The sequence below is a fragment of the Trypanosoma melophagium genome (assembly GCF_022059095.1).
Source record: "Trypanosoma melophagium isolate St. Kilda chromosome Unknown ctg33segment2, whole genome shotgun sequence".
Classification (NCBI taxonomy): Eukaryota; Euglenozoa; class Kinetoplastea; order Trypanosomatida; family Trypanosomatidae; genus Trypanosoma; species Trypanosoma melophagium.
In genome coordinates, this window is record NW_027125169.1 from 1 (window position 1) to 13339 (window position 13339).

The 13339-nt window shown below is 57.7% G+C and overlaps 10 protein-coding genes across 10 annotated transcripts; 3 read left to right on the plus strand and 7 right to left on the minus strand.

Moving 5' to 3' along the window:
* Nucleotides 1-303: 303 nt before the first annotated feature.
* LSM04_000733 (uncharacterized protein) lies at nt 304-858 on the minus strand (the record flags this gene model as incomplete). Its single annotated transcript, XM_067330953.1, has 1 exon — nt 304-858. One exon carries the CDS (start codon nt 856-858, stop codon nt 304-306), a length of 555 nt encoding a protein of 184 aa, XP_067188972.1.
* A 403-nt stretch (nt 859-1261) lies between these two features.
* On the minus strand, nt 1262-1744 carry LSM04_004602 (uncharacterized protein; the record flags this gene model as incomplete). The annotated part of the gene is made up of 1 exon (XM_067331066.1): nt 1262-1744. The coding sequence occupies one exon, from the start codon at nt 1742-1744 to the stop codon at nt 1262-1264; it is 483 nt and encodes a 160-aa protein (XP_067188978.1).
* A 367-nt stretch (nt 1745-2111) lies between these two features.
* Nucleotides 2112-3261, minus strand: LSM04_004252 (uncharacterized protein; the record flags this gene model as incomplete). The annotated part of the gene is made up of 2 exons (XM_067331184.1): nt 2112-2308; nt 2787-3261. The coding sequence occupies 2 exons, from the start codon at nt 3259-3261 to the stop codon at nt 2112-2114; spliced, it is 672 nt and encodes a 223-aa protein (XP_067188977.1).
* A 327-nt stretch (nt 3262-3588) lies between these two features.
* On the plus strand, nt 3589-3936 carry LSM04_003712 (Histone H2A/H2B/H3; the record flags this gene model as incomplete). Its single annotated transcript, XM_067331298.1, has 1 exon — nt 3589-3936. One exon carries the CDS (start codon nt 3589-3591, stop codon nt 3934-3936), a length of 348 nt encoding a protein of 115 aa, XP_067188975.1.
* A 498-nt stretch (nt 3937-4434) lies between these two features.
* LSM04_003678 (uncharacterized protein) lies at nt 4435-5915 on the minus strand (the record flags this gene model as incomplete). The annotated part of the gene is made up of 2 exons (XM_067331409.1): nt 4435-4936; nt 5362-5915. 2 exons carry the CDS (start codon nt 5913-5915, stop codon nt 4435-4437), a joined length of 1056 nt encoding a protein of 351 aa, XP_067188974.1.
* Nucleotides 5916-6253: 338 nt separating this feature from the next.
* On the plus strand, nt 6254-6598 carry LSM04_000387 (Histone H2A/H2B/H3; the record flags this gene model as incomplete). The annotated part of the gene is made up of 1 exon (XM_067331522.1): nt 6254-6598. One exon carries the CDS (start codon nt 6254-6256, stop codon nt 6596-6598), a length of 345 nt encoding a protein of 114 aa, XP_067188971.1.
* Nucleotides 6599-8039: 1441 nt separating this feature from the next.
* LSM04_003554 (Histone H2A/H2B/H3) lies at nt 8040-8439 on the plus strand (the record flags this gene model as incomplete). The annotated part of the gene is made up of 2 exons (XM_067331645.1): nt 8040-8178; nt 8267-8439. 2 exons carry the CDS (start codon nt 8040-8042, stop codon nt 8437-8439), a joined length of 312 nt encoding a protein of 103 aa, XP_067188973.1.
* A 454-nt stretch (nt 8440-8893) lies between these two features.
* Nucleotides 8894-9487, minus strand: LSM04_005549 (uncharacterized protein; the record flags this gene model as incomplete). The annotated part of the gene is made up of 1 exon (XM_067331758.1): nt 8894-9487. One exon carries the CDS (start codon nt 9485-9487, stop codon nt 8894-8896), a length of 594 nt encoding a protein of 197 aa, XP_067188979.1.
* A 293-nt stretch (nt 9488-9780) lies between these two features.
* Nucleotides 9781-10311, minus strand: LSM04_003842 (uncharacterized protein; the record flags this gene model as incomplete). Its single annotated transcript, XM_067331873.1, has 1 exon — nt 9781-10311. One exon carries the CDS (start codon nt 10309-10311, stop codon nt 9781-9783), a length of 531 nt encoding a protein of 176 aa, XP_067188976.1.
* An 82-nt stretch (nt 10312-10393) lies between these two features.
* Nucleotides 10394-10753, minus strand: LSM04_008987 (uncharacterized protein; the record flags this gene model as incomplete). Its single annotated transcript, XM_067331991.1, has 1 exon — nt 10394-10753. One exon carries the CDS (start codon nt 10751-10753, stop codon nt 10394-10396), a length of 360 nt encoding a protein of 119 aa, XP_067188980.1.
* Between the last annotated feature and the right edge of the window lie 2586 nt (nt 10754-13339).

A 13339-nucleotide genomic window follows, 5' to 3' on the forward strand; every position in this document is an offset into this window, starting at 1 on the left:
GAGAGGCGAGAGAGAGATGATAGAGCCCCCTGCCGCCCCCGCCGCCAAATAGATAGATTTCCATCTAGTTTTGATTTCCATTTCGCTTTCTTTTTTTCTTTTTACTCTGTTTTTTCTTCTTCTTTGCGCTGTGCGTTGTGCGTGTTCACTCCCTTCTTTCTTTGGTGTGACACGACCTCCCGTTGCTGCCACCACCCGTGGTCTGGTCTCTCCTCACATGCTTCTCCTCCCCGCCTCCCTGCTGTGCAAAAAGAACAAGCCACTGCGTTTCAAATAACCGCAAACACAACAAACAACAAGTAACTATGGCATACGGAAGGAGACGGCAGGTCGAAGAAAACGATCACGTCCAAGAAGAGCAAAAAGGCACCCAAGGCTGTCAACGCGGCATCTGGTGTGAAGCACGCGCAGCGCCGCTGGCGTCCGGGGACCGTGGCGCTGCGTGAGATCCGCCAGTTCCAGCGCTCCACTGACCTGCTGCTGCAGAAGGCGCCGTTCCAGCGTCTGGTGCGTGAGGTGTCGGGTGCACAGAAGGGTCTGCGCTTCCAGAGCAGCGCGATCCTCGCGGCGCAGGAGGCCACAGAGTCGTACGTCGTGTCGCTGCTTGCCGACACCAACCGCGCGTGCATCCACAGCGGCCGCGTGACGATCCAGCCAAAGGACATCCACCTGGCCCTCTGCCTGCGCGGCGAGCGTGTGTAGGGGTGTGAGGGTGTGCAGTTTGCGGCGTGCGGGGCAGCAGCGATGGTGCTGAATGCCGTGTCCCCCTCCTGTCGGCGCTTGCGGCGCGCGTGGGCCGTGTCGAACAAGATTTTCGACGAGCCCCGCCGTGTGGCGTTCCTGTCGGTTTCTGGGCATGTTTCTCTGAGAGATGGAGAAGGCGAGAGAGAGAAAGAGATAGAGCCCCTGCCGCCCCCGCCGCCAAATAGATAGATTTCCAAATCTAGTTTTGATTTCCATTTCGCTTTCTTTTTTTCTTTTTACTCTGTTTTTTTCTTCTTTGCGCTGTGCGTTGTGCGTGTTCACACTCCCTTCTTTCTTTGGTGTGACACGACCTCCCGTTGCTGCCACCACCCGTGGTCTGGTCTCTCCTCACATGCTTCTCCTCCCCGCCTCCCTGCTGTGCGAAAAAGACAAGCCACTGCGTTTCAAATAACCGCAAACACAACAAACAACAAGTAACTATGGCACATACGAAGAGGGACGGCAAGGTCGAAGAAAACGATCACGTCCAAGAAGAGCAAGAAGGCACCCAAGGCTGTCAACGGCATCTGGTGTGAAGCACGCGCAGCGTCGCTGGCGTCCGGGGACCGTGGCGCTGCGTGAGATCCGCCAGTTCCAGCGCTCCACTGACCTGCTGCTGCAGAAGGCGCCGTTCCAGCGTCTGGTGCGTGAGGTGTCGGGTGCACAGAAGGAGGGTCTGCGCTTCCAGAGCAGCGCGATCCTCGCGGCGCAGGAGGCCACAGAGTCGTACGTCGTGTCGCTGCTTGCCGACACCAACCGCGCGTGCATCCACAGCGGCCGCGTGACGATCCAGCCAAAGGACATCCACCTGGCCCTCTGCCTGCGCGGCGAGCGTGTGTAGGGAGTGTGAGGGTGTGCAGTTTGCGGCGTGCGGGGCAGCAGCGATGGTGCTGAATGCCGTGTCCCCCTCCTGTCGGCGCTTGCGGCGCGCGTGGAGCCGTGTCGAACAAGATTTTCGACGAGCCCCCGCCGTGTGGCGTTCCTGTCGGTTTCTGGGCATGTTTCTCTGAGAGATGGAGAGAGCGAGAGAGAGAAAGAGATGAAACCCCCTGCCGCCCCGCCGCCAAATAGATAGATTTCCAAATCTAGTTTTGATTTCCATTTCGCTTTCTTTTTTTTCTTTTTACTCTGTTTTTTCTTCTTCTTTGCGCTGTGCGTTGTGCGTGTTCACACTCCCTTCTTTCTTTGGTGACACGACCTCCCGTTGCTGCCACCACCCGTGGTCTGGTCTCTCCTCACATGCTTCTCCTCCCCGCCTCCCTGCTGTGCGAAAAGAACAAGCCACTGCGTTTCAAATAACCGCAAACACAACAAACAACAAGTAACTATGGCACATACGAAGGAGACGGCAAGGTCGAAGAAAACGATTACGTCCGAAGAGCAAAGAAGGCACCCAAGGCTGTCAACGCGGCATCTGGTGTGAAGCACGGCCGCAGCTCCGCTGGCGTCCGGGGACCGTGGCGCTGCGTGAGATCCGCCAGTTCCAGCGCTCCACTGACCTGCTGCTGCAGAGAGGCGCCGTTCCAGCGTCTGGTGCGTGGTGTCGGGTGCACAGAAGGAGGGTCTGCGCTTCCAGAGCAGCGCGATCCTCGCGGCGCAGGAGGCCACAGAGTCGTACGTCGTGTCGCTGCTTGCCGACACCAACCGCGCGATGCATCCACAGCGGCCGCGTGACGATCCAGCCAAAGGACATCCACCTGGCCCTCTGCCTGCGCGGCGAGCGTGTAGAGGGTGTGAGGGTGTGCAGTTTGCGGCGTGCGGTTTTTTTCTTCTTCTTTGCGCTGTGCGTTGTGCGTGTTCACACTCCCTTCTTTCTTTGGTGTGACACGACCTCCCGTTGCTGCCACCACCCGTGGTCTGGTCTCTCCTCACATGCTTCTCCTCCCCGCCTCCCTGCTGTGCGGAAAGAACAAGCCACTGCGTTTCAAATAACCACCAAACACAACAAACAACAAGTAACTATGGCACATACGAAGGAGACGGCAAGGTCGAAGAAAACGATTACGTCCAAGAAGAGCAAGAAGGCACCCAAGGCTGTCAACGCGGCATCTGGTGTGAAGCACGCGCAGCTCGCTGGCGTCCGGGGACCGTGGCGCTGCGTGAGATCCGCCAGTTCCAGCGCTCCACTGACCTGCTGCTGCAGAGGCGCCGTTCCAGCGTCTGGTGCGTGAGGTGTCGGGTGCACAGAAGGAGGGTCTGCGCTTCCAGAGCAGCGCGATCCTCGCGGCGCAGGAGGCCACAGAGTCGTACGTCGTGTCGCTGCTTGCCGACACCAACCGCGCGTGCATCCACAGCGGCCGCGTGACGATCCAGCCAAGGACATCCACCTGGCCCTCTGCCTGCGCGGCGAGCGTGTGTAGGAGTGTGAGGGTGTGCAGTTTGCGGCGTGCGGGGCAGCAGCGATGGTGCTGAATGCCGTGTCCCCCCTCCTGTCGGCGCTTTCGGCGCGCGTGGGCCGTGTCGAACAAGATTTTCGACGAGCCCCGCCGTGTGGCGTTCCTGTCGGTTTCTGGGCATGTTTCTCTGAGAGATGGAAGGCGAGAGAGAGAAAGAGATAGAAGCCCCCTGCCGCCCCCGCCGCCAAATAGATAGATTTCCAAATCTAGTTTTGATTTCCATTTCGCTTTCTTTTTTTCTTTTTACTCTGTTTTTTTCTTCTTCTTTGCGCTGTGCGTTGTGCGTGTTCACACTCCCTTCTTTCTTTGGTGTGACGACCTCCCGTTGCTGCCACCACCCGTGGTCTGGTCTCTCCTCACATGCTTCTCCTCCCCGCCTCCCTGCTGTGCGAAAAAGACAAGCCACTGCGTTTCAAATAACCGCAAACACAACAAACAACAAGTAACTATGGCACATACGAAGGAGACGGCAAGGTCGAAGAAAACGATCACGTCCAAGAAGAGCAAGAAGGCACCCAAGGCTGTCAACGCGGCATCTGGTGTGAAGCACGCGCAGCTCCGCGCTGGCGATCCGGGGACCGTGGCGCTGCGTGAGATCCGCCAGTTCCAGCGCTCCACTGACCTGCTGCTGCAGAAGGCGCCGTTCCAGCGTCTGGTGCGTGAGGTGTCGGGTGCACAGAAGGAGGGTCTGCGCTTCCAGAGCAGCGCGATCCTCGCGGCGCAGGAGGCCACAGAGTCGTACGTCGTGTCGCTGCTTGCCGACCCAACCGCGCGTGCATCCACAGCGGCCGCGTGACGATCCAGCAAAGGACATCCACCTGGCCCTCTGCCTGCGCGGCGAGCGTGTGTAGGGTGTGAGGGTGTGCAGTTTGCGGCGTGCGGGGCAGCAGCGATGGTGCTGAATGCCGTGTCCCCCTCCTGTCGGCGCTTGCGGCGCGTGGGCCGTGTCGAACAAGATTTTTCGACGAGCCCCGCCGTGTGGCGTTCCTGTCGGTTTCTGGGCATGTTTCTCTGAGAGATGGAGAGGCGAGAGAAAGAGATAGAAGACCCCCTGCCGCCCCCGCCGCCAAATAGATAGATTTCCAAATCTAGTTTTGATTTCCATTTCGCTTTCTTTTTTCTTTTTACTCTGTTTTTTCTTCTTCTTTGCGCTGTGCGTTGTGCGTGTTCACACTCCCTTCTTTCTTTGGTGTGACACGACCTCCCGTTGCTGCCACCACCCGTGGTCTGGTCTCTCCTCACATGCTTCTCCTCCCCGCCTCCCTGCTGTGCGAAAAGAACAAGCCACTGCGTTTCAAATAACCGCAAACACAACAAACAACAAGTAACTATGGCACATACGAAGGAGACGGCAAGGTCGAAGAAAACGATCACGTCCAAGAAGAGCAAGAAGGCACCCAAGGCTGTCAACGCGGCATCTGGTGTGAAGCACGCGCAGCGCCGCTGGCGTCCGGGGACCGTGGCGCTGCGTGAGATCCGCCAGTTCCAGCGCTCCACTGACCTGCTGCTGCAGAAGGCGCCGTTCCAGCGTCTGGTGCGTGAGGTGTCGGGTGCACAGAAGGAGGGTCTGCGCTTCCAGAGCAGCGCGATCCTCGCGGCGCAGGAGGCCACAGAGTCGTACGTCGTGTCGCTGCTTGCCGACACCAACCGCGCGTGCATCCACAGCGGCCGCGTGACGATCCAGCCAAAGGACATCCACCTGGCCCTCTGCCTGCGCGGCGAGCGTGTGGAGGGGTGAGGGTGTGCAGTTTGCGGCGTGCGGGGCAGCAGCGATGGTGCTGAATGCCGTGTCCCCCCTCCTGTCGGCGCTTGCGGCGCGCGTGGGCCGTGTCGAACAAGATTTTTCGACGAGCCCCCGCCGTGTGGCGTTCCTGTCGGTTTCTGGGCATGTTTCTCTGAGAGATGGAGAGAGCGAGAGAAAGAGATAGAGAGCCCCTGCCGCCCCCGCCGCCAAATAGATAGATTTCCAAATCTAGTTTTGATTTCCATTTCGCTTTCTTTTTTTTTTTTACTCTGTTTTTTCTTCTTCTTTGCGCTGTGCGTTGTGCGTGTTCACCTCCCTTCTTTCTTTGGTGTGACACGACCTCCCGTTGCTGCCACCACCCGTGGTCTGGTCTCTCCTCACATGCTTCTCCTCCCCGCCTCCCTGCTGTGCGAAAAAGAACAAGCCACTGCGTTTCAAATAACCGCAAACACAACAAACAACAAGTAACTATGGCACATACGAAGGAGACGGCAAGGTCGAAGAAAACGATCACGTCCAAGAAGAGCAAGAAGGCACCCAAGGCTGTCAACGCGGCATCTGGTGTGAAGCACGCGCAGCTCCGCTGGCGTCCGGGGACCGTGGCGCTGCGTGAGATCCGCCAGTTCCAGCGCTCCACTGACCTGCTGCTGCAGAAGGCGCCGTTCCAGCGTCTGGTGCGTGAGGTGTCGGGTGCACAGAAGGAGGGTCTGCGCTTCCAGAGCAGCGCGATCCTCGCGGCGCAGGAGGCCACAGAGTCGTACGTCGTGTCGCTGCTTGCCGACACCAACCGCGCGTGCATCCACAGCGGCCGCGTGACGATCCAGCCAAAGGACATCCACCTGGCCCTCTGCCTGCGCGGCGAGCGTGTGTAGGGGTGTGAGGGTGTGCAGTTTGCGGCGTGCGGGGCAGCAGCGATGGTGCTGAATGCCGTGTCCCCCCCCCTGTCGGCGCTTTCGGCGCGCGTGGGCCGTGTCGAACAAGATTTTTCGACGAGCCCCCGCCGTGTGGCGTTCCTGTCGGTTTCTGGGCATGTTTCTCTGAGAGATGGAGAGAGCGAGAGAGAGAAAGAGATAGAGATAGAGAGCCCCCTGCCGCCCCCGCCGCCAAATAGATAGATTTCCAAATCTAGTTTTGATTTCCATTTCGCTTTCTTTTTTTTCTTTTTACTCTGTTTTTTTCTTCTTCTTTGCGCTGTGCGTTGTGCGTGTTCACACTCCCTTCTTTCTTTGGTGTGACACGACCTCCCGTTGCTGCCACCACCCGTGGTCTGGTCTCTCTCACATGCTTCTCCTCCCCGCCTCCCTGCTGTGCGAAAAGAACAAGCCACTGCGTTTCAAATAACCGCAAACACAACAAACAACAAGTAACTATGGCACATACGAAGGAGACGGCAAGGTCGAAGAAAACGATCACGTCCAAGAAGAGCAAGAAGGCACCCAAGGCTGTCAACGCGGCATCTGGTGTGAAGCACGCGCAGCGCCGCTGGCGTCCGGGGACCGTGGCGCTGCGTGAGATCCGCCAGTTCCAGCGCTCCACTGACCTGCTGCTGCAGAAGGCGCCGTTCCAGCGTCTGGTGCGTGAGGTGTCGGGTGCACAGAAGGAGGGTCTGCGCTTCCAGAGCAGCGCGATCCTCGCGGCGCAGGAGGCCACAGAGTCGTACGTCGTGTCGCTGCTTGCCGACACCAACCCGCGTGCATCCACAGCGGCCGCGTGACGATCCAGCCAAAGGACATCCACCTGGCCCTCTGCCTGCGCGGCGAGCGTGTGTAGGGGTGTGAGGGTGTGCAGTTTGCGGCGTGCGGGGCAGCAGCGATGGTGCTGAATGCCGTGTCCCCCTCCTGTCGGCGCTTGCGGCGCGCGTGGGCCGTGTCGAACAAGATTTTTCGACGAGCCCCCGCCGTGTGGCGTTCCTGTCGGTTTCTGGGCATGTTTCTCTGAGAGATGGAGAGAGCGAAGAGAGAAAGAGATAGAGACCCCCCTGCCGCCCCCGCCGCCAAATAGATAGATTTCCAAATCTAGTTTTGATTTCCATTTCGCTTTCTTTTTTTTCTTTTTACTCTGTTTTTTTCTTCTTCTTTGCGCTGTGCGTTGTGCGTGTTCACACTCCCTTCTTTCTTTGGTGTGACACGACCTCCCGTTGCTGCCACCACCCGTGGTCTGGTCTCTCCTCACATGCTTCTCCCCCCCGCCTCCCTGCTGTGCGAAAAGAACAAGCCACTGCGTTTCAAATAACCGCAAACACAACAAACAACAAGTAACTATGGCACATACGAAGGAGACGGCAAGGTCGAAGAAAACGATCACGTCCAAGAAGAGCAAGAAGGCACCCAAGGCTGTCAACGCGGCATCTGGTGTGAAGCACGCGCAGCTCGCTGGCGTCCGGGGACCGTGGCGCTGCGTGAGATCCGCCAGTTCCAGCGCTCCACTGACCTGCTGCTGCAGGAGGCGCCGTTCCAGCGTCTGGTGCGTGAGGTGTCGGGTGCACAGAAGGAGGGTCTGCGCTTCCAGAGCAGCGCGATCCTCGCGGCGCAGGAGGCCACAGAGTCGTACGTCGTGTCGCTGCTTGCCGACACCAACCGCGCGTGCATCCACAGCGGCCGCGTGACGATCCAGCCAAAGGACATCCACCTGGCCCTCTGCCTGCGCGGCGAGCGTGTGTAGGGGTGTGAGGGTGTGCAGTTTGCGGCGTGCGGGGCAGCAGCGATGGTGCTGAATGCCGTGTCCCCCTCCTGTCGGCGCTTGCGGCGCGCGTGGGCCGTGTCGAACAAGATTTTTCGACGAGCCCCGCCGTGTGGCGTTCCTGTCGGTTTCTGGGCATGTTTCTCTGAGAGATGGAGAGAGGCGAGAGAGAAAGAGAAAGAGATAGAGCCCCCTGCCGCCCCCGCCGCCAAATAGATAGATTTCCAAATCTAGTTTTGATTTCCATTTCGCTTTCTTTTTTTCTTTTTACTCTGTTTTTTCTTCTTCTTTGCGCTGTGCGTTGTGCGTGTTCACACTCCCTTCTTTCTTTGGTGTGACACGACCTCCCGTTGCTGCCACCACCCGTGGTCTGGTCTCTCCTCACATGCTTCTCCTCCCCCCCGCCTCCCTGCTGTGCGAAAAGAACAAGCCACTGCGTTTCAAATAACCGCAAACACAACAAACAACAAGTAACTATGGCACATACGAAGGAGACGGCAAGGTCGAAGAAAACGATCACGTCCAAGAAGAGCAAGAAGGCACCCAAGGCTGTCAACGCGGCATCTGGTGTGAAGCACGCGCAGCGCCGCTGGCGTCCGGGGACCGTGGCACTGCGTGAGATCCGCCAGTTCCAGCGCTCCACTGACCTGCTGCTGCAGAGGCGCCGTTCCAGCGTCTGGTGCGTGAGGTGTCGGGTGCACAGAAGGAGGTCTGCGCTTCCAGAGCAGCGCGATCCTCGCGGCGCAGGAGGCCACAGAGTCGTACGTCGTGTCGCTGCTTGCCGACACCAACCGCGCGTGCATCCACAGCGGCCGCGTGACGATCCAGCCAAAGGACATCCACCTGGCCCTCTGCCTGCGCGGCGAGCGTGTGTAGGGGTGTGAGGGTGTGCAGTTTGCGGCGTGCGGGGCAGCAGCGATGGTGCTGAATGCCGTGTCCCCCTCCTGTCGGCGCTTGCGGCGCGCGTGGGCCGTGTCGAACAAGATTTTTCGACGAGCCCCCCCCGTGTGGCGTTCCTGTCGGTTTCTGGGCATGTTTCTCTGAGAGATGGAGAGGCGAGAGAGAGAAAGAGATAGAGAGCCCCCTGCCGCCCCCGCCGCCAAATAGATAGATTTCCAAATCTAGTTTTGATTTCCATTTCGCTTTCTTTTTTTTCTTTTTACTCTGTTTTTTTCTTCTTCTTTGCGCTGTGCGTTGTGCGTGTTCACACTCCCTTCTTTCTTTGGTGTGACACGACCTCCCGTTGCTGCCACCACCCGTGGTCTGGTCTCTCCTCACATGCTTCTCCTCCCCGCCTCCCTGCTGTGCGAAAAGAACAAGCCACTGCGTTTCAAATAACCGCAAACACAACAAACAACAAGTAACTATGGCACATACGAAGGAGACGGCAAGGTCGAAGAAAACGATCACGTCCAAGAAGAGCAAGAAGGCACCCAAGGCTGTCAACGCGGCATCTGGTGTGAAGCACGCGCAGCGCCGCTGGCGTCCGGGGACCGTGGCACTGCGTGAGATCCGCCAGTTCCAGCGCTCCACTGACCTGCTGCTGCAGAAGGCGCCGTTCCAGCGTCTGGTGCGTGAGGTGTCGGGTGCACAGAAGGAGGGTCTGCGCTCCCAGAGCAGCGCGATCCTCGCGGCGCAGGAGGCCACAGAGTCGTACGTCGTGTCGCTGCTTGCCGACACCAACCGCGCGTGCATCCACAGCGGCCGCGTGACGATCCAGCCAAAGGACATCCACCTGGCCCTCTGCCTGCGCGGCGAGCGTGTAGGGGTGTGAGGGTGTGCAGTTTGCGGCGTGCGGGGCAGCAGCGATGGTGCTGAATGCCGTGTCCCCCTCCTGTCGGCGCTTTCGGCGCGCGTGGGCCGTGTCGAACAAGATTTTTCGACGAGCCCCCGCCGTGTGGCGTTCCTGTCGGTTTCTGGGCATGTTTCTCTGAGAGATGGAGAGAGCGAGAGAGAGAAAGAGATAGAGACCCCCCTGCCGCCCCCGCCGCCAAATAGATAGATTTCCAAATCTAGTTTTGATTTCCATTTCGCTTTCTTTTTTTCTTTTTACTCTGTTTTTTCTTCTTCTTTGCGCTGTGCGTTGTGCGTGTTCACACTCCCTTCTTTCTTTGGTGTGACGACCTCCCGTTGCTGCCACCACCCGTGGTCTGGTCTCTCCTCACATGCTTCTCCTCCCCGCCCCCCTGCTGTGCGAAAAGAACAAGCCACTGCGTTTCAAATAACCGCAAACACAACAAACAACAAGTAACTATGGCACATACGAAGGAGACGGCAAGGTCGAAGAAAACGATCACGTCCAAGAAGAGCAAGAAGGCACCCAAGGCTGTCAACGCGGCATCTGGTGTGAAGCACGCGCAGCGCCGCTGGCGTCCGGGGACCGTGGCGCTGCGTGAGATCCGCCAGTTCCAGCGCTCCACTGACCTGCTGCTGCAGAAGGCGCCGTTCCAGCGTCTGGTGCGTGAGGTGTCGGGTGCACAGAAGGAGGGTCTGCGCTTCCAGAGCAGCGCGATCCTCGCGGCGCAGGAGGCCACAGAGTCGTACGTCGTGTCGCTGCTTGCCGACACCAACCGCGCGTGCATCCACAGCGGCCGCGTGACGATCCAGCCAAAGGACATCCACCTGGCCCTCTGCCTGCGCGGCGAGCGTGTGTAGGGGTGTGAGGGTGTGCAGTTTGCGGCGTGCGGGGCAGCAGCGATGGTGCTGAATGCCGTGTCTCTCTGCAGATAGAGTTCTCTGCATTTCCATTTTATTCTTTATCTCTTCTTGTGTACATATATATATACTTCTACGAAGAACTCTCTTGCGGCAGCACCATAAAGACATGTCCTCATTTGTTTCCCTCCGATACCTCTGCGGTAGCTGCCCCCCGTTGTTGTTTCCCGATCGCACGAGTACGTGTGGACGGGCTGTGAGCTGTGTGCTCGGGGTGCGGTTGGCCGACTGTTGTTGCCGGTGGAATGCTCAGGTGTGCACGTCCAGCGGCAACATTCTGCCACCACAGGGGTGTGTCTCTCTTTTTCTTTTTTCTTTTTTTGCTCTGGGTTTCTGGATGCGAGACGGGGACTAATGGAGTTGCACATCGTCCTTGTCTCAAGTAGTTAGGTACGGCTTGCCTCTGTGCAGTTTGTACTGCATGTCTCCTCTCTGTTGGACTGGCACCACGGCTAGTGGTAACAGTGTGTGTCATTTTTCTCCCACGCAGAATCCTCTTCTCATCCCTTTCCTGTCTGCAATCCATCTCTGTGTATAGAGAAGCCCTACATCCTAGTGCTCTTGCAATCAAAGACTACCAAGCAAACCACCTGGGGGGTCCGTGTCCTTCGGATCATCGCCTGGGGTTCACTGCGAAGAGTCAAAACAATGAGAAAACCTGGACCAATGTGGCGCGAAATGCCCCGTCATGTGTTTTTCGCGCTTCTTGTCTTGGTATGGTGCACCAGTGGAGCAGCGCACGCCGCAACCACCCCAAGGCGCCAAACATACAGAACAGTGCTTTTTGAGCGGATGAAGTCGACGGTGCCCTTTGAGCAGGACGACGGAACGGTCATTCAGAGGGTGGTACATTCTTTCCGTATTCCCTCGCTTGTGGAGGTGGACGGGTGATGGTTGCCATTGCAGACGCCCGCTATACATCGTCCAACGACAATTCCTTCATCGAGACAGTGGCAAAATTCAGTGTGGACAATGGTGAAACGTGGGAGACGCAAATCGCAGTTAAGAATTGTCGTGAGAGTCTCGTTTCTCGTGTGGTGGACCCCACGGTGATCGTGAAGGGGAACAAAATCTACATCCTCGTGGGGAGTTACAAGTGGTCGAGGTCCTACTGGATTTATACCAAGGGCGAAGACTGGGAACCTCTGTTGGCCGTTGGTGAGGTAAGAAAAACAAAAATCAGCGGCAATGTAACTGCAACGATCAAATGGGAAATGCCACCCCACTGGTATATAAGGTCCCTGAGCAGGTTGCGGGGGCATCTATACGTCAGTTCCTCGGGGGTGTGGGGACTGCCATTACGACGGCCGACGGTATCCTTGTGTTCCCCGTACAGGTAATGAACAAGAAGAAAATGGTTGTCTCCCTAGTCATGTATTCTGCTGACGATGGTGGAACATGGAGGTTCGCAAACGGGATGACGGACGTCGGGTGTACTGAACCCGTTGTCCTTGAGTGGGAAGGGAGCTCATCTTGAACACTCGCGTTGACATCGGCTATCGCAAGGTGTATGAGTCCACAGATATGGGGAGACATGGAAGGAGGTTGTCGGAACACTCTCCCGAGTGTGGGGCAACTCACCAACACGTAAAGGACCTGGCAGCAAGAGCAGCTTCATTCCTGTAACAATTGGAGGCAAGCGTGTGATGCTATTTACACACCCCTGAACTACAAGGGGATGTGGGAGCGCGACCGACTCCACCTGTGGCTGACGGACAACAACCGCATATTTGATGTTGGTCAGATTTCTGTTGGAAGTGAGAATGCTGCGTACAGCTCCCTGCTGTACAAGGATGACAGGTTGTTCTGCCTACACGAAACAAATCTTCAGGAGGCTTACAGTATCGTCTTTGTGCGCCTGATTGATGAGCTAAATGTGATCAAGGCCGTGGTGGCGTCGTGGGTGGCGCAGGATAACTACTTCTCGCATATTTGCACTCCCACGGATCCTCAGACGCCGCCTCGTGAGAATGGATGTGGTGCTCCTTTCCCCACTGTGGGAATTGTTGGGTTCTTGTCAGACAGTGTTGAAGAGGGCGTCTGGCATGACGTCTACCACTGCATGGGGGCCAACGTGATCAAGGGAGAGAAGGTTCCTGGTGGCTTTAGGTTCAGGGGAAGTGGGGGCGGCGCGCAGTGGCCAGTGGGCAAGCAGGGCCAGAACCAGCTGTACCATTTTGCAAACTACATGTTCACCCTGGTGGCAACAGTGTCAATCAATGAGCTCCCGCCAGACGACAGCGTGGTGCCGCTGCTGGGTGTGAGTCTGGACGACTCTGTGGAGCACAAGCTCCTCGGGCTGTCGTACAGCAGCAACCTGCGGTGGATACCAATATACGGCACATATCAGGCCTCGTCCATGCAGCTGTTGGTGCCGAACAGAACGCACCAGGTGGTACTCACGTACCAGGACGGGGTGGGCTCTATCTATGTTGACGGAAGGCCTCTGGAGGAGTCGGGGAAGAGGCTTCCAGGTATATGGCCGCAGGGCATCAAGATTTCACACTTCTATATTGGCGGGTATGAGAACCGGAGTATGAAGTCAGACATTCACGTCACGGTTACTAATGTTCTTCTTTACAACCGCCAGTTGAACCAGAGCGAGGTGGAGACAGTCTTGTTGAACAAAGACAAGATTGCTGTCGCGACGGAGGTGATTCCATATTTGCAGCGGGGAGCATAATCCCGACTATCTCGGTGGCCCCCTCTACTCCCTCTCCGACGGCCGAAAACACCAGCGCACCTTTGCACAGGGAGACCCAACCATCACCTGGCGCGCCGATGGCACAGGGCAGCACTTCCATCACGACGAGCAGCGGGGGCAAGGTGGTGGCGGGACTCAACACCAGTGGGATCCCTGACCCCGAGTAATTGCCTCCCCCTACCCCCCATTTTCCGGCAAGTATTGATGTTGGGGCGACCAGTGAGTACGCTGCCATTCCTGAGACCGGGAGTAACGTGTGTATGAGCCTGCAGGCCGAATGTTCTCAGTGGAGTATCTTGCTCTGTTCATCACTGCGTTATTGCTTCATCTCTGGGCCCCAAGTCATAAGAACGTGCG